The following is an 18,953-nucleotide window of genomic DNA, read 5'->3' as shown; positions in this document are numbered from 1 at the left end:
TTTTTCTCTTGCAATTGTTTCTCCTTTCTTTAAAGTAAACTTTATTATTAATCGTGGAACAATATATAATTCGACTTAATTTTTGTCTTGCATATATCCGTCTAAAAAGATACAGATGCGTTTATTAGTCGCTGCTAAGGACCTGGATCTCGAGACTGGGAACGAGTGTGTGTACTGACACTGATAAAAAGCGTGATACCGTTCCAACTGCGAGCAATATTCCGTTTCGTTGATTTACGATTCGTCAGATAGTAACAGGATACGAAATTGTATACAGATAGCGTGTGGGGTATTAGAAAAATTCTGTCGCACGTTGTTTTCCAGCATAGAACAGAACATCGAAACAGCAACGTGATATACTTGTTATAACTTATTGAAAATAACTCTTGGCTCTTTAGGATAATCATATAGACGTGTACGTGTGTACGCGCGAGAGTCTAGATTTTGTTTCTTCAAAATTAATAATAATTTGGTAACTCTTAGTAATCTTAACTCGAAGAAATGAATTAAGATCACTGTATCGTTCGTTACTTAACCACGCGTACAGAAAGAAGCATAAATCATCTATCTTTAGCACCAAAGATAGTTGGTTTATTTCTTCCAGTCCGCTCACTGATAAAACTTTCAAACTTTTCGTCGGTAGCGTAGAATGAATTACACGAAGCTTTTACACGCTTCGTGCGTGCTTATCGAACATAGTTATCAGACAAAACTTTGCTAAGACGTTTTCTTAACCTTATGATACGTGCGTAACAAATTTTGTACAAATATACAAGTACAGATTGCTCGCAACAGAAGCGGAATTCCATGGAAAAAAAGTATAATTAAAAATAAATTATAGAACGGGTAAGTCCAATACAGAATGTACGCAGCCTTCACCAATCACATTAATCCGATACCAAAATTCATTAGCCCTTCCTGATCAAAGGATGCGTTCATAGTGTCGAACAAGTCTTTCCAATGCTTTTTATTCGGGAATCGCCATTCTCGTCTTGAATACTTTACGTACCATCTAAGAACTGCATCGCCCTTTCCTCGCCTGGATAACGTACACATTTCGCCGGATGAATTTCCAATACGTTGTACATGTCCGCCAAGAAAACGACTAAATTTTGCTTCATGCACCTGGTATAGAAAAACGAAATATTTAAATGACAACACCTGAGAGACTTTGCTGTATGTGCTAGTCGTTCCTAACAACGCTTTTGTAAACCACGTTTCACGATGCTAATCAAAATTAACATTTCTAAGGTTTTCTACGGAGAAAGTTCAATTGAAAGAATTTGATCGATGTAAAGTTCGTGTAGAACGATGAAATTGAACTTCATTCAAGCATTAGGTAAATTTTCACGGAAAAAAAGGGAGTCACCTTCGATTTGCATAATTTTTTAATATGCTGTCGCAAGTCATTCTGTGTAGTATCGTGAGAGTTTTATTTGGGTGAGACCGTTTATTAAAAAGTTATTTTCAAAACAATTTATATTCTAGGGGGGATGCTTTTACTTATCGATACCACTCCATCAAAATATAAAATAATTTTACTTTCTTTTATAAATAAACAATTTCTAATAAGAAAAATAAAACTCTTTTTTAGAACAACTTTTTAACAGACGGCGACCCCCAAAACTTTCGCAACGCTGCTTAGAGCAATGACCCTAAGAACATATTAGAAAAATGATCGAAATCGAAGGTCCTGTTATAAATAATTATCATATATTACAAAGAAGATTAAGCACATTAATATTACTGGCTGCAGGAAAATTGATTTCCTTTCGATGGTTCTAACATTCTTCCGAAAGAATACCAAGCTAATTGATAGAACGAGTTACCATTGAGAAACTTATATTTTCCAGTTTGCATGTCGAGTTACTATAAAAAGCTCGAAAAGCTAAAAGTAATAAAAAGCAAAGTGAAAGTTAAAAATCTCACGAGCTTCGATTAATCTGCGACCCTTACCCCCTCATATACGTCACGTCTTCGGGTAGCATATGAAAAATGGAATAGGGTAAGCATCGGTTACAAAACGCGTGGACCAGTGACAAGTTGTGCAGCGCGTCTGCGACCGACGGTCTCTTCGACACCCTAATGTCCATCCAATTGAGCTCGCCGGGGCAGTAGAAGGCCACAACGGCGGCAAGGCCGACACCATCGCATAACGATTGGAAGTCCTTGGCAGCTGGCAGTTCTGGCAGTCGCGTTTTATCACCGGCACCTTCCTCCGCCTGGATCTTGGCAATCAACGCGTTTGACGCGTGGCTGATCCAGAGAAGAAGTCCTTTCTCGTGGTCCGCTGGCACATCCACCTCCGCCTGAGGGTCGAACCGCCGGATCGCCGAAACTACTCGGTCTCCAGTCACTACTTCCTTCGCGTACAAGACCATCAGGCCCTCTATCACAGCCATATGCGCGGACTGCAAAGAGATATATGCGTGTCAGATTCTATCGTGAACAGAATATTTAATGGAAAGAAAATTTATTTGAAAGATTTTATAGCAGCTGCTATACTCTGTAATTTACGTAGATGTTAATACCAAGAGAAGGAGAGTGGAAAGGAAGCGAGAAGTAACAGGACCAAAGGGAGTACTGTGTGCAATATAAATCAGAGGACGGTATGAGTATGGTACGGAGGAATAAGTTACAAGGATTATTGTAAAGCAAGTCCATTGTGTGGCCTTCTGGCACCTGGAATTACAATAAATATCTATCTGTTTTATAGTAGTTGTAGAATAGTTTGTCTCCAGTCGGCCGGCCATAAGAGAAACTCGATTTACAATTATTTTCCCTGTTGCCTTGCGCTCAATTGGCATTTATTTTACCCTTCATAAATCTTTTATATTCAGATGTGTTGCGTGGTTACGTATGTATCTTATGTGATTTATTGTGCGTTCGTTAGGACAGCAAACTGATGCGGTTTTAACAGAGATGGATCAATCAGAATTTTATTCATACGACATTGTAATTAGAGTTTTGTATGTTTAAAGATGGTATGGGGAACAAATTAAATTCTTTTGTTGAATATTCTTTATTTTCTGACGACTGAGATTTGGAGGGAAATATCTACGCATAACTATCTATTTGATGTTTCATTCTCCAGATTATAATAGATTTAGTAATAATAATAACAGTAGATTTCTAAATAATTGAAAGTATATTTTTTCTTTGATTTATTCAAAGCTTGACAATTTATCGTACTTCCAGTTTTAATGTCGAATAAAAATTTCCTCCCTTAGACATTATCTTACAGTTTCGAAATTTTTTTCTCTGGTATTTTATACTAATACCATTTTCGTTGGCGTATCATTACGATCGTGTGTTTAGAGCGCGGTCGTAAAAGTGCAACCGAAAAAGTTTATTTCGTCTTACCATCTTGAGTGGTGAATTTTGAATGAGAATCGTTTCGGTGAGTTGAGTATTGTTTGGCTCCGCGAGGTAAACACCCTTTCTGGCCAGGGCTTGGAGAATACCGCAATGATTCTGATTGTGATAATTTGGATCCGAATAGATGTTCGCCAGCGCCAAACAGTATAGTTCCGCATTGGAAAGTGCGTGGACGATCTGCGGCTTCAGGTGTTCTTGGTTCTGAAACGAAACATTTTAATAAAGTTGTGCGAGTTGTCTATGAATGACAAACAACTTCAATAAATCTTGTCTCTTTATGAAAATTTCTTACGCAGAGAAAAAAGCACACCGTAGAATGTTCATCATAATTCTTACTAGATAAAACAAATCTCCTTGTGAAGATATACGTTTGTACAAAAATCCGCAGTCTAATAATTATCGATTCAAACGTAGCCAATATTAAAAGACTAAAACAAGAATTTCAGACGCAATTTATTCAATTCTTATAAACCGTTTCCTATAAAAAAAAAAAGAAAAAGAAAAACCCCCTGAAATTATAAAAAGGAAATAAAAGTTTCTAAGCAACAAAAATTGAAATTAAAAAAAGGAAAGAGAAGAAAGGAAGAAAATAGTGGCTGCAGAGAAATCAGGTTCGTGTCAAAGCAGATCTGCTCGTAGCGGCAGCTCGAAACACAATACCCTGTGTCGCATAGGTTGGCCGCAACCGCATAAGAATATCCGGCAGGCACGACGAGCAAATATTAGTATTCCGTAATTTCCGGCGCAGTGCGCGGAAATGCGAAGAACTCGAGACGATGCATCGTAGTAACGGAAATACACTGGTCGTCGCTATTGTTGCTGAACTATCGCGGAACAACACGCGCCACGTGTCTAACCAACCAGGATATCGCTTGTAAAAGAAGAAAGAAAACACGCAGAATGCAAGGGAAAGAAATTTGAATAATTTCCCTTGGAACGTGAAAATTCTGTTTGTTAAAGTATGAGATAAAGTTTATTAAAGAGTGAGATCGGAATATAAAAATTCGACATTTCTGATAAAGGTCGCGTACTTATGGCTGTTCCTTGATATGCAGACATTGTCAAACTGCTCGATAACTTTTAACACGCAGCATAAATTTTAATTGTAGTTTTTGGTCTTGATAGGTTAATTGAATAATTAATTAACGATGTTACCATGAATACTTATCATTTCACGATAATCTCGGTTCACCTAGATTTCAAGATGCCCGCAAACTAGATCGCGAATATCCAGATACCTTTACTTGAATCGTCAACTCCAAGCGGACTTGAAGCGTCGCCGCGGAAACTCGTTTCTCTCTTTACGATTCTGCCTCGTACAGAAAAGAAATTGGAACAGAATTGATGTTTCGTCGGTCAGCGGAGCTTCGGTTCAGACAACTTTACGATAGGAACGTGAGGTTCTTGTGGTTTGTTCCAAGTTCCATATACGTACGGTACAGAAAAAGTTAATTCCTTTCAGACTGTTATTGCCTCTCGCTTTATGTGCCATACGAACGTGTTTTTTTTACTTTAAGTTACTTCTCGAAATATGGAAATAACACCGTGGTGTCTGGTTGAATACTCAACAGGGGAAGCATTAAGTATCGAATATTTAATTATTACGTTCGCAATAGTTTTATTTTATTCCTTTATCATTATTTCTTCATTAAGAGCTAATAAATAATTTATATTCGTTAAGAAGCACAAATATGATAATACAATTTGACATCTTAGATCTTTTGTAAGTTAGTCTTTTATAAAATTAATCACTTTTTACCATATTAAGATTCATTTAAAAAAAAAAACATAAAAAGCCCAAAAATTTGATATGTTAGATAATTTACTATACAAAGAATTACTATTAAAAAAAGAAATTATGCAACTATCTGACTTATTTTTAACGTTTAATGTAAATTACCTTGACTATTAAATTACGTATTAAAAATTTCTTTTAAAAAAAGTACATCAAACAGTAATTAACTTATTTAACTAACTTAACTAACTTAACTTATTTTTAACGTTTAATGTAAATTACCTTGACTATTAAATTACGTATTAAAAATTTCTTTTAAAAAAAGTACATCAAACAGTAAATAAAAGATAAATGGTTTCTAAAGTATACCTAAATATATATATCCTAAGAATTTTATTTTTTCAATCTTTTCGTGCGACGCGTCTTACTGAAAAGAGGAAAACACGACATCATTTATCTAAAAGATAATTACCGCTATGATTTACGCTACATTAATTCCTTACGTAGGCACTTGAAATGACTGAAATAACCCCCGCTGGCTCTATATATATATAACGGCCAATTAAATCTGCTCTTGGTCCATAAAAAAAAAGTGGCTCGAAAAATCGATCGTAGTTACAAGTCTGTTGAAAACGAGCGAGCGAGGAAGTCACTGATCTGAAATAAGTAGAAAGTATTACGTACATTATTTTGCCAATCATTGCAACTTACGCAATCACTAACCCGAATCTACACTTGCCAGTACAATTTTACGAAGTTCGCTTTTTCCAACGGAAGGAACTCGCAAATCAGCTGTAACAAAAGATAAATCGGCGAGAGACAATAGGGAAGGAGAAAAAACGGAAGAACAATCGAAACGATCGATTATCAGATGCTCAGGCTCCGTTCGCACAGGTGAAGAAAGCCGCGACAACTACTCGTTGAAGATGAGCCAGACTCTGGTCTCTATTGTTTCTTCCAGAGACTCGTAATCATCGTCGGATTACACCTTTGACTTTAAAGGGAAAGCCGAGACTCGGCAACTGGTTATCCGAACGAACGAAAGTTCAAGTGTGAAAAGGATGCGACTAGCTTGCAGATGGTTCATAAGGAAGAATTATAAGGAAGAAAGAGGAGAGTTCTTGCCGGTTAATCAAGCGATACCGGAGAGATCGTGACTGGAGGCTGAAACATCTATTGTGGCTGAATTCATTATCCTGGAACAAAGAGTACCACGGATCGAAAGTATTTGCTCTTGTTGATGGTTAACGTCTAAAAATCAGGCTCATGTGCATTTTTTTATCAAATTAATTAAATATTGCTTTTACGTTGCAATTACGTGTTAGGGCAGGAACAGCAAACGAAGATGCGTCTTCTCCTTGTGCCGAACGTTTCTATGATTTAATGGCCAAAGAAATACGAAGTCCTCGGATATTCGAACGAACTGACAATTTCCTTAGTCTCTGTCTGAACAAATGAAATTTAATATCGTGGAACGTTCTCGCGTTAAAAATTCGTGTAGTTCAGTGGGCAAAAAATATGCGTTTCCCAGATATTAAAAGCGAACTGACGATTTCCTTGATCTCTATTTGAACAAATGAAATTTAATATCGCAGAAACGATTGCTCTATTACTCGGATGATCTATCGTACGAACATTTCTGTCTTCTTATTAGCTCGGATATAGGAGGCTCTAGCGCGCTTTCGAGTAGAACCGTTCGATAGCACTTTCCAAGTTCAAGGGTCTCACCTGGCGGCACCGGAACACCTTGAACAGCTCCCTCTCGGTCGTGAATTTCGAGCGTCTCGAAACAAAGAATCGATAGCTAGCTATTAATTGATTCCGCTTAACGAAACGGCGATGGTCCTCGGCTAAATAATACATCCTGGGATCGAGTCGACAAGACACAAAAGAAACGTATAAATCAACGCGAACGCTCGTCACGGTACTTCCATGATTTACTGATCGCAGAGAAAGAGGTCGGCTGCGGACGATCGCGCGGTAATTCAATTGCCTTAACTGGATCAACCACACAACCGAAGCTTTCGTGCATGCATTGTACGTGGAATGCCAGATGTATTTGCGAAGTAACAGTGTAACGATCGATATCAGTTTGTTTACTTTTACGATACAAAGAATAATTACTCCAAGTGATTACCTATCCTTCGCGCTCTAACGTTATTACTAGTCTCGATATACAATTTTCCTCGATTGTTCGATTAAATTGTACTTCAAACTCGCCGTGATATTTATTATTCTTATGTAGGCTAATCCAGTAAGAATTAGAGTCGTGAGTATCTTTGGTATCGCGAGAGTAGGAGGAGAAGTTCTCGAACAAAAATTGTTTCATATTTTCTTGTTGAGATGGCTACATTTCGAATGGAGAATTATTTCCATACGACGTTGTGCCATGACGAACTATCTCGCAGTGATCGATAAGGGCGTTGTTCGTTTGACGCGACGAAACATTTCGTCTTACATGGGGATTTGTACTTTTCATGACGTTCCATGTTTCATGTAAAAATCTTTTGCGCCAACGAGAGATGAGATTATTTACATAAAAGAGAGGCACTTTCATGCGGAATTGAAAATATCTCGACGTTTGCAAAATTCGCAAAAACGGAGAATTCTTTGTTACGGCTAATATGCTGGCTCGTGTTTTTCTTCCGCGTATTACACGGGTCCACTTTGTTCCTCGTATCTAAGATAAGCAATCTCTCGTTATAACAGATATCCGTGTCATTTCCGAGAAATTTTCCCGAGATTTCACCGTTCATTATCGAAGTTCGGCGGAAGAATGCTTTTCACGGATTTTTATTAGCGTTTGCTGAGTAAAGCGTCCAACAACTTCGCGTATACCTTTCACGATGCCAGCAACGGTTTTCTCCGTCACGAAATAACGACGTGTGCCACAAAAGAGTTTGCAGCACACGTTAAAAATCGCGGAAGAAACCGAGCTACCGCCATTGAGAACCAACATGTGCCCACCGGGTGTCCTCTCTGAGCTGTCGAAAGATACGCGGCACTTAGAAAAATTAGAATTTAACCGAAAACGACGATAGTTTAAGAAACAAGTAGCTAGACAAAGATCCTGTCTTCTATCAGCGAACACTGCTGTTTTAATTGAATGTTTCTGTCGAGAGTTCTTGTAAAGTTAATTAGACTCGAGCTAAGTGAGTTGAAAAAGTCCGTGGTAGAACCGAAGACAAACTTTTAGTAAAAAATACGTAGTTTGTGAGGTAATAATTACGCGAAGATAAAGGAGGGATCATTAATTACGTTGATCAGAAAATTCCAAGTTTAGATTAATTGGAGAAGTTGTAGCTGAAATTTTGAATAATCAATCTTTAACGTAATTGGTAAAAATATTTATATAGTTTGTGATCAACCGACTCTAAAATAATAGAAACGGAAGGGACCGTTTATTACGTCGATCAAAGGATGATAAGTTTAGATTAATTCGAAAAGTCGTATCTGATATTTCTAACAATTAATCTTCGACGTGATTCATTTATTTATTATTATTCGTTATTGCTTTTTAGTTAATCGACAATTTATTTCGACGCTGTAGAAATGTTCGGTTTCGTCGTTAAAATATTCTGCCTGTGTTTTAGGAACTCGATTCTTACAATCGGTATTCAATTTCTGTCCTGTCGTGATTCAAATTAGCGCTAATAAGAATCCGCGCGTCTCTGTATTGATTATACTGTCAACTGTGGCAGGTGTCTGGTAGAAAGTCAGCTCTACGTACCTCATTATCGATATAATACGGATCACGAAGGTTTTCTGGCACTCGGTTGTTGTACGCCTTCGACAAGAGCCATTTTACGGAGGCACGTTGTTTGGCCTGCAACAATGAAAAACAAGAGAAAATCAATAATTATCACTTGGAACGTTCGAGATCGACGTTTATACTGCCGATGGAAAATGACGAGCGAATGTAACAATAACGAAGTACGCGATCGCACTGTTTAGATTTTGTGTCGACTGACGATATTTTGTATTTCATTGTTATCTTCTCGATAATTTTTATTGAACAAAACTTGAAATATTTATAAACTAATAGTATGTATATATAATAATATAGAGGTATTTCATAAAAATAACAAATACGACGAGCGCTATTTCGCCGCTTGTTTTTCTTCGCAATCGATTAAGACAAGCGCTACAGTATTGTTCAGGATTTTTCGACTCTGTTTTCCAAAAACCTCTGGGACTCAAAGGGTTAATATTTTTCCATCTCAAAAACCATCGATCTAACTATAAACATATACACATGTACCGATTGATTTGACACGCTTGATCGAAGAAGATTAACATTATAAAAATGTAATAGCCGCAATAACAACGCGTTGTTCCTTCGTTTCCAAATTCCATGTATTTTAATAATTTTCCCCACTTTTCCCAATCTCTAAATAAATAAAATAAGATTTGCAAATTACAGACGAATATCTAAGAACATTTGCAACAAGATCTGATGCATTGCAGGTTATTCTATCTAAGGGTTTGTGTATCGTTTAAAACGTTTCTGTCTATGGCTGTGTAATATTATCTATAGATTACCGAGGATTAAAACATCTTCCTTGCAAGAAGGTTGTAAGGTTCAACGACTATCCAGCAGGTGGTACGCTTTCATCGCACTTTTATACCTTCGTGCCTCGTACACTTTCCTTCTAACAATAAGATAAGGCACTTCACCAACCACTCGAGACGCTTCTTCGCGCCTTATTGTATGGTAAATCTTCAAGCACCGCGCCCTTTTCGAGAATCGAGAGCTGCCTTAACGTGCCTGGTCCGACAGACAAATAATTTTTAAGGACAGTACATACATACGTAATATACTTTCAACGTGTCGCAGCCAAGCGAATGCCGCATAATTCGTCGATTCGTTTCAACGACGGATATATCCGCTGTGACAGGCAATTAATAGCGCTACTTTGGCAACGCAGTACGAGTTTGCAAATTTCCCGTTTTGTATAATTTCTATCGTCGTATCGAATACAAGATAGGTGAAAAATTGAAATTTACAGATCCGTTACATAAAGCGAGAGTGAAAAATGGGCAAAAATGTTTGTCTGCTAGTCGACGTACACTAAAATCAATGTGTTCGACGAGAAAGATAAAAATCTTTTCGCGCTTGTGAAAGATGCTTTAGCAGTCCTGGCCAAATGATCGTTTTCGATATTTCATTAAAAATTGTACATTCTTTATGTTATTTCCCTTCTTCGTCTAACTTTACGTAAATTCTTGTATTATCTGATTAATTGATTTTTATTAATATAACTATATCCGCTTCGCGATATCAGGATTAATTACGATTACAGCAACAATTACGTCATCCGTCAATTACAGAGACCGATACAATGGTACAATACAAGTATTTCGAGCGAGGAAGAACGTCGATTTATAACATTGGGCGAGGCTCGGGAATGTGTGCAAGTTAAAGGGGTCAACGAAGTCCGGCCAATCATTGTTATCGACCCGGCACAGGCATTGTTAGTTATACAGTAGTCATCCTTCCTTTCGTGATAGACGACCCTGAACGGCGCCTTATGCCCCATTTCGTGCGCGGGATTCAACGGAAGCTGCTCCCGTTCCAGATCGTTCGTGAAAATCCCAAGACGGTGGGAAATTGTTATTTTGTTCGGAATGTAACAGCGAGAAAGATGGCCCCTTGGAAGCAAATTCGCCTCTGTTTTTATTACTTTGATTTCTGGAATACCCATCACTAACGAGGGAAGATCATCCAACTCGCAGATTCGACAAATTATGAAACTTTGGGAATATGTAGACGATACATTGATATGTATTACGAAATTATTCTTCTTTTTTGCTATGCAAATTCACTCTAAGAGGGTGACATTGATCTCTGAAAATCCAGTTATTTTCGAATTTTGCGTTACAGTTTCCCTAAAACGTTGATAAAATTTTTTGTCAAATGACGGTCCTCATTAAAAGAGGTAACTTTTGACTGAGAACTTTTTTTTCTATCTTTTGTAGTTCGCGAGTTGAAAGGTAAAATCGGAAAATGGATTTTCAAGGGTCAATATCACCCTCTTTGAGTGAATTTGCGTAATAAAGATTGCGTGATACATATCGTTTACATATTCTGAAAGTTCCATAGTTTTTCGAAGTTACAAATTGGGAATCTTACCTTTATTTATTTATTTTTATACTTGTATTTATTATATACGATATTTACACGTACATGGATATGTATATATATTCGTATTTATATTTATTTATTAATGATACTTTGCAAATTATTAGCGATTAAAATACGAGTTTAATAATTCGTCATTTGAATTGTCAATCCACTAGATAAGATTAAATGGTTATCTTTCTTCCTTAATTTATTTTTACTAAATACATTCCAAGTCTGTACTTTCATTAAATATATACTCTAAATAATTAACAATCGATATAAAACAAATTACAATATAATTAATTTTACAGCATTCCAATTAGAACTGGTGAAACTTTTAATTAAGCAAAATCTCAATAATCAGACACGATTACGTTAGATTTTTCGAACCAAATGAATTAAGCCTTCGAACGAAAGACCCGACGTATCAAATGAATAGCAAATTTGATAATTACACGGAGATAAGTCTCGGTTTTAAGCAAACTGCGCGAAAGATAGCAAAAACAGGTCATAACCGTTTTGAGAAGATATCGAAATAGATTGAAAGAACCTGCCAAGTTTCAAACGAGCACGATATTCAATATACATCCTCTCTCGTCCTTTGGAACAAGTTTGAACGACGAAGGCTACCAGAATTGTGAAATATTCTCCTCCCAAAGGAATATGTTACGTTATGTACATTCATGACGGCTACTTTATGTTAGATTTGTTGTAGCTCGTATCTTTGATGCTTCAGATAATGCTGGAGAACAAGAAAAATATAGATAAAACATATAAACATCTTTTTTTTCAAATTATTAAGAAAATAATTTTTCCATCGTGAAAGGGACAAATTGAATATTAAAAGATATAAATGATGTTGTGAAATAAATAAATTATCTAGATACAAGGAAAATTGCCTAGAACAATTTTTATCTAGCACTTTTTAATTCCTGTCGTTTAATTAAAAAAGAAACAATCTTCGATGCAGAAGTATCGCAGTCTATTCGGAAAAGGCACGTTAAAAGCTAAAGCAACTAATTACAAAATTGGAATCGCAAAATTGCACAATTTCTGCTGCATAACGATGACGATTCTTCGTTTACGATCTACCGGATGATCGCTTGCGGACGATATCTCTCGCACACTCATTCAACTTGACCAGTAATTTCAAGGAAGAGCGAGGAATGCAGAAACTCGGAGGCCTACAAAAGTCGGGAGTGGCCGTACGAAATAGTAATGGCACTTCTGCTATGCAAATGAATATTGGACGAAGGAGTTTCTAATACCTTTTACAGAGACGATGACGTAGCATCGTAACCATTAGGAACTATCGATAAGAATAAATTCCTCTGACACAATATCCTTTTTATTGTCAGGATATGACTGTGTTTTTTAACTTAGTATCTTGCCCATTACGTTAATATGCAGAACCGAGGAAATAATTTTACGTAATTATTTTCGAATAATTAGAACTTCTGAAGATATCGCTTCTTTATCCACAATATTAAATATTTTTATTCACAGAGATATTATATATATACACTCCGTTCGCTATATAAATTACTGTTTATAATCTATATAAATTGTTTTATCTCGTACGTTTTATTCCATTTCAGATTTACCTGTTACCTGCATAAATGATGTCTCCGCATGGATAAACGTCGGGTGAACTGTCTTCTACGATGTGGACTAGCAGGACAGCTGCTTATCTCACATCTAAATACACGCGTATGAATGTAATTGAGTACGAATACGAAAGCACATTAGGTTTACTACGATATACGGAGAATATTTAATATATCACATCCCTGTTACAAAACTGACGTACACGATATAAGGCAACGTTACAGTAGAATTATCAGCATGAGAAAATTCTTTTGAATTGTTTGCGTTAATAACTTAGAAGATAATAAAGGAAATGATAGAAATAAGAATGATTAGCCCTTAGTAGCTTGAAACGATCCGAGTCTTACTACGTTTTGTTTCTTAAAAAGGCATCGATCCAGTAATTCATTTGCCTCGTCAAAGTACGTAAAAGTGACACAATTAATTACGCGAAGCATCGTTGCTTTTATTTCGTAATATTCGCTTAATAACGTGGCTGGCACGATATTGCATTACGCTTGATTAAATGCACTTCAACCACGAACATCGAAGTATTTTTTGTACACGTTACGGTACCAAAGTAATCAATTGCTAACTTCTCTGCTAATTATTAGTGACGAAAGAATATCGATCGGCGTAATAATTTTCTTGAAGACAAAAAGAGTTCCATTATCGCTGATATAATTGAATCTCCATAGACTGAAGCGGTATCGAAGTCCTTGGCCTGACTGGTTTTCACTTTTCTTTCGAACAGCAGGACACAAACGCGAAGAATAACATGAGATCGACGTTTTTGCGATCATGCAACTTCGCGGTGGAAATAAACAAAGCAATAGCGTAAGTTTGTCTTTGATGTTCGAGTATTGATTGATCGAGTCGAATTATACGATATCACGCAATGCTTGTTAGTGTGTAACGCATCGTAACGCGTTAAATCAATCGGACAATCTGAACGAACAGATTTTACGGTGCCCTTAGACGTCAATAATACATATTGTCAATATTTCAAGATCCTCAACGAAAATGAAGTTTGTCAATAAATGCTGACGATATCGTATTGACAATACGTATTGATCCTTTTGGTTAAGAATCTTTAAATATTGACAAATATATATCGATAGCTGAGTGCACCCTTACACAAATTGAGACAAATTGATTGAGACAAATTGTTGTTAACATTGAGTGTAAAGAAAAGTTAAAAAGAACGAAAGAAGAAATTATTCTCGTTTATTATGGTATATGTATTCTGCATGAAAATTCTCAATGAATCTCGAGATTCAAGAATAGCAAGAAACATTTGCTTTTGGTTTCCTAATGCAAGACTCGTCTTAACAAACGAAAATTGAAAAGACATACCGAACACAAATTAACGTAATTCGAAACATACGTTAAACGTAAGTTAATCTATTTACGTTTCATTATAAATATCTTGTATCTATTTTAACTAGTCTGCAATCTCGCTTATCGTAAAAGAGATATTTCTAGCCGACGGTAGATAATAATTTATCGATCATTCAAATAATAATATTTATTATCAATCAGATAATAATATTTATGAATCGTTGTTTTCAATCAAAATTGCGTGCAATCGAGAAAGGTGCGACACGATCCGCTAAGATACGAATAATTCTCGAAAAATTATCAATTTTATCTGGAACAGGGAATATACTAAATAAACCGTGAAAATACATATCACCGACCGTAAACTCCCAGGAAATTCCCGCGAGATATCCCGCGGCGGGCGACAATTTCGATTACGAGACTTGATAGCAAAACGAAATCGTAAGATGCAATAATATAAGAATAGATAAATGGATGGTTAAACTTTTCCTAGTTTCTCTCTCTCTCTCTCTCTCTCTTTCTCTGTCGGTAATTATTGTTCAGATCAAGAGATTAATAATAGCAATATCTAGATTAATTTTTATTTTCTCTTCGTTAATTCTATATATTTATTTCTTTATGCACTATGCATATACTTTTTTGTATATTTATTAAACAACTATATATTTATTTCTTATTTTATTTATTCCAATACACTACATACATACGTAAATTCAAAGTACACGATAAAATGAAGTTCTCCAAAATGTAGCAATCTAATCCACTGTGCAGGATTAATAAATCGTGTATTTCTAACTAAACGCCTGAAACAAGACAACAGTCTTTGCATCAGTTGCCCGGTTCAAGGATATTTTCGCTTAAATCTCTGACACCAAAGCCCGTGCAAAAATCAATCCTTATCCGGGAGAACGTAATTCCGCGTACGAATGAAAAATGCAACGAGGCAAGAAGCGAACGATCCTTGAAGCTTCGGCAGATCGCACGGCGAGCAAAACCTACGAAAGTGGGAAACACGGGGAGCAATAAAAAGAAATCCTTGAATGTCTACGTTAGCCAACGCGTTCTTCAAACGGGCACCTTGGTTCTGTTACACAACCGTGTCACATATAGGCATGGCTGTTCGAGTGGAATAACGATCTATATTCTGTACAATCTGCTCGAATAAATATTCGAGTCACGGGTCGTCATCAAACGGATTGTCATCGATCGCGATCACGTAACTTCGTCGATATTTAATAGATAAGCTCGTAATTTTACAAAAACTCGAAGCTTCGTAACTTATAAATTGATCGTACGATGCGCGAGAGAGTTAAACAGCGGGGATTTCATGTAAAAGTCAGGTAAAGGCTGTCGACATTGATGATCGACAAAAATTCCCTTTTTATTCTGTATTTATGTACTTTTAATATAAAGCTGATTACCCAGAGGAGAGCTCTTCGATATATCAACAGCTTGTTACTCCGGATAAAAAAGAAGGAAATTTCACGCTGAAACGTGTCTTTACGAAGAAATATACGTTAGCGATTAAGTTAAAATACGCGACGAAAGCTGACGGCTTATCGTTTATCTCAACATCGTTCGTGTACTCAATGACCTAATTTTGTCTTGCGTTTCCGCGTAATTAGTTTTAGAATCGAACTGCATTTCGTAATATTTAATATATCAACGAGAGTTATTTTCCTTCCGTTTCTTTCCATCGTTCCCTTTAATATTTTAATCGAATTTTCTTCTTCTTCTTCTAATTGCTGCAGTGCTCCTATAATCAGGACAGAAGCGATACGCATTTCTCGCTGCTGCAGTCTGTGAGATTCACATAATGTGACAAAACTCTGGCTGAACTAGTTCTATGTTGGAATTTTAGTAAACTGCTGTTCAAAGTAAATGATGATCCGTAGTTTACAAAACTCGTTTCCTTTATAACCATAATTTGAACTTTGAGAATTAAAATTGAGAATTAAATACTAAATTTCAATGAAAACATTGAAACAATATGGGACAAGGTTTAATTTCCTTTCTTTACTAAACTATTACATAGTATTGCAAATTTTAATGTAATAAAAGAAAATAATAATAAAATAAAAACAGACCTATAAACATATAATTTAATGTACTAGCAATAATCTCATAAATTTCAATGAAAACATTGAAACAATGTAGGACAAGGTTTAATTTCCTTTCTTTACTAAACTATTACACAGTATTGCAAATTTTAATGTAATAAAAGAAAATAATAATAAAATAAAAACAGAGCTATAAACATATAATTTAATGTACTAGCAATAATCTTCATAATTATCATATTCTACTATTTACCACAATTATATCTACCATGTTATATTTACAATTATATTTATCCTGTTTACTAATCACTTTACCATTCCGTTATCTATTATCATATTTATAATGATTCACGTAACTTTCACGGAAGATACAAAAATAAAAATTGAACATATGATCGGTTCGATACATTGTTAAACATTCGGCATGTATACGTACACCGTTTTCAGTGTTCGTATTAATTCTACTCGAAAGATGAGGATGCAATATATAACCAGACTTTCTAAGTAAGAAGACTGATCTCGTGCAACATTAAATTCTTTCCACATAAGGATGTGTTGTAATTTGTTGCAGCAAAATTACACGAAAGTATTCCTACAGCGTACGTATACAATTAATAGTAATTGCCCGACTTTTCTAGGCGAACGTATATATATCATGATGCGTACCATATAATAGCACGATGAAAGCTATCAGAAACATTACCAACCTTCCGAACAGTCCGAACATAGAATGCTCCCACAAAATGAAAAAAAGCTCGAGCTTTCCAAGTAAGTTGGCCGGTAGCGAGTAGTAGAAAAATATTTTTCCTCGGGGCGATGGAAGCGGTAGCAACGGATGTTTGCTACGCTCGTGCATTCGTTGCGAGTTGCACGTGCTCCGCACAGAAGCATTAACGCGCGGAGAAAACGGGCACGCGAGCGCGCGCGCCACGTTTACGCTCGTCTATAAAAAGAAGCCATGTCATCGCTAACAACTAGTTGTCATACGACATCGAGCATAGCGTTACAGGCTGCAAAAAGAGAGAAGGAAAGAGAGAGAAAGAGAGAGGTTCGATCGAATTCATCGAGACACCGGTTTCGATCCAACGATCCGCGCGACGAAGAAATCACAAGACTATGTCACGACGCATCGTTAGACTCTGTTGTACTCAATCGAGCTTGGACTGTTAGAGACGTTTTTCTACTTGAAAATGCTCCTAAAGAGGGATTGTAGGATGATTTGGGGCGAACGAAGCTTACAATGAGAGAATCTATCGTACTATTTTTCCCTTTCTCCTCGTTTTCGTTCTCCTTTTTTCCTTTCTATTTTTGGTTATAACAAGTTGGAGTTTTAGAAAATGTTGCTGCAACACTGATTTTTATTAATTCAATTTATGGCTCATACATACGTATTGGATACGCTAGATGACGATCCAAGCGTACGTTGAAATTACAAAAGTAGCTCTATTTTTTATGTGATTTGGAGCAGGTGAAATAGTTACGACAAATCGTAGAAATTCAACTAAAATAATAATAAGAAATCCTTGCCGGATATTGTATAATTCAAAATTTATTTAGTATCAAATTCGTGTTTCGATACGTGACACATTTACCATACACTTATCCACCATGCTAGTAGCATAGGAAATGTTCCGTGACCCATTGTACGTTGATCTTTAAACAGTTTAAAGTAAGTAGAAGAGAGGAAATGTTACTTAAACAGAGGAGAACGAGGTTTGTTATTTTACGCCACATTCGTGGAAAGCATTTAGAATTTACACTTTCTATACTCTTTAAATATTGTCACGCATACAGTACTCACGTTTAATTGAGTGAAAATAAAGTAGTCTGGAAAAAACGTTATAGCAGAAACGAAGTTAATAAAATCATACTTCGTAAAATAGAAATGCGTACAATCTACCGACCCGACGCTATTATAAATCATTATAACAACTAATTTTGCATTTTGAATTCAGTTTTTGTTATCTCGATATCAACGATCGTGTCGTGTAGAATTTTGCTCGAAAATATCTTTTTGAAAAATAATTTCATAAATATAAAGCAAGATAGACTACAGGACCCGACTTCCGAATGGGAAATGTTCACTTTGTACGCAAAATAATTGTACGCTAACCCTCTCAAATTGCGTCTATCTCGAGCAAAGTATCTTAACTTAAACACTCAATTATACGTAAATAAAAGTCACGTTTGACAATTAAACAAAAATTCATTAAGAAAAAAAGCTCGCAACTTCTTGTTCCTCGAATAATTCGTGAAAAAAAATTCTTGTCAAAATGTTAAAAATCTGAATGTTAAAGAAATCCTGAGCGTGCCACGGACAAAGCAAAAATCTCATTGCACTGTAATCGTTCATCTTATCGAGACTTATGCCTATTACGATCTTTCTGGGCAGTTAATCACGACTTATCTAAATATGTACGTATTTCTATATCTTAATTTACTATGCAAATTACTATTATATATACTTCTAATTGTTAGTATTTGATATTTCATTCCTGTTCTGATTGGATGAAGAATTGAGTTGGCAATTATGTGATAATGACAAAATCCGCAATCACTTAGTTGGCAACCCAATAAAAACGAAAGCCGCTTTAAGTAAAAGCATCGGTCGGCTTTAATAATTTTGAAACTGAGGAAATTCTGTTGCAGAACCTGCCGGCTCTTTTATACAGATTCATGTCAAGATGCACTTTGTGAACGTTCAGCGACGACGGCACACCGAAGAGAC

General features: G+C 36.0%; 1 protein-coding gene across 29 annotated transcripts in view; it reads right to left on the bottom strand.

The window, feature by feature from the left end:
* Positions 1–18,953, bottom strand: part of LOC100649681 (patronin) — an 85,553-nt gene that overhangs the window by 18,290 nt on the left and 48,310 nt on the right. For 28 of the 29 annotated variants that reach the window (XM_048404465.1, XM_048404477.1, XM_048404502.1 and 25 more), the window contains exons 2-5: positions 8,844–8,939; positions 3,364–3,579; positions 1,957–2,411; positions 1,010–1,125 (exon numbers count right to left, since the gene is read on the bottom strand). In XM_048404465.1, the coding sequence (XP_048260422.1) occupies positions 1,010–1,125; positions 1,957–2,411; positions 3,364–3,579; positions 8,844–8,939 (883 nt within the window). Of the gene's footprint in view, positions 1–1,009; positions 1,126–1,956; positions 2,412–3,363; positions 3,580–6,841; positions 6,992–8,843; positions 8,940–18,953 lie in introns of those variants that run through there. The other variant, XM_048404537.1, reaches the window with a different exon arrangement.

The sequence above is a fragment of the Bombus terrestris genome, chromosome 1, assembly GCF_910591885.1.
Source record: "Bombus terrestris chromosome 1, iyBomTerr1.2, whole genome shotgun sequence".
Taxonomy (NCBI): Eukaryota; Metazoa; Arthropoda; class Insecta; order Hymenoptera; family Apidae; genus Bombus; species Bombus terrestris.
Note: the sequence above shows the minus strand (reverse complement) of the source record. Positions and strands in the feature narration are given on the sequence as shown.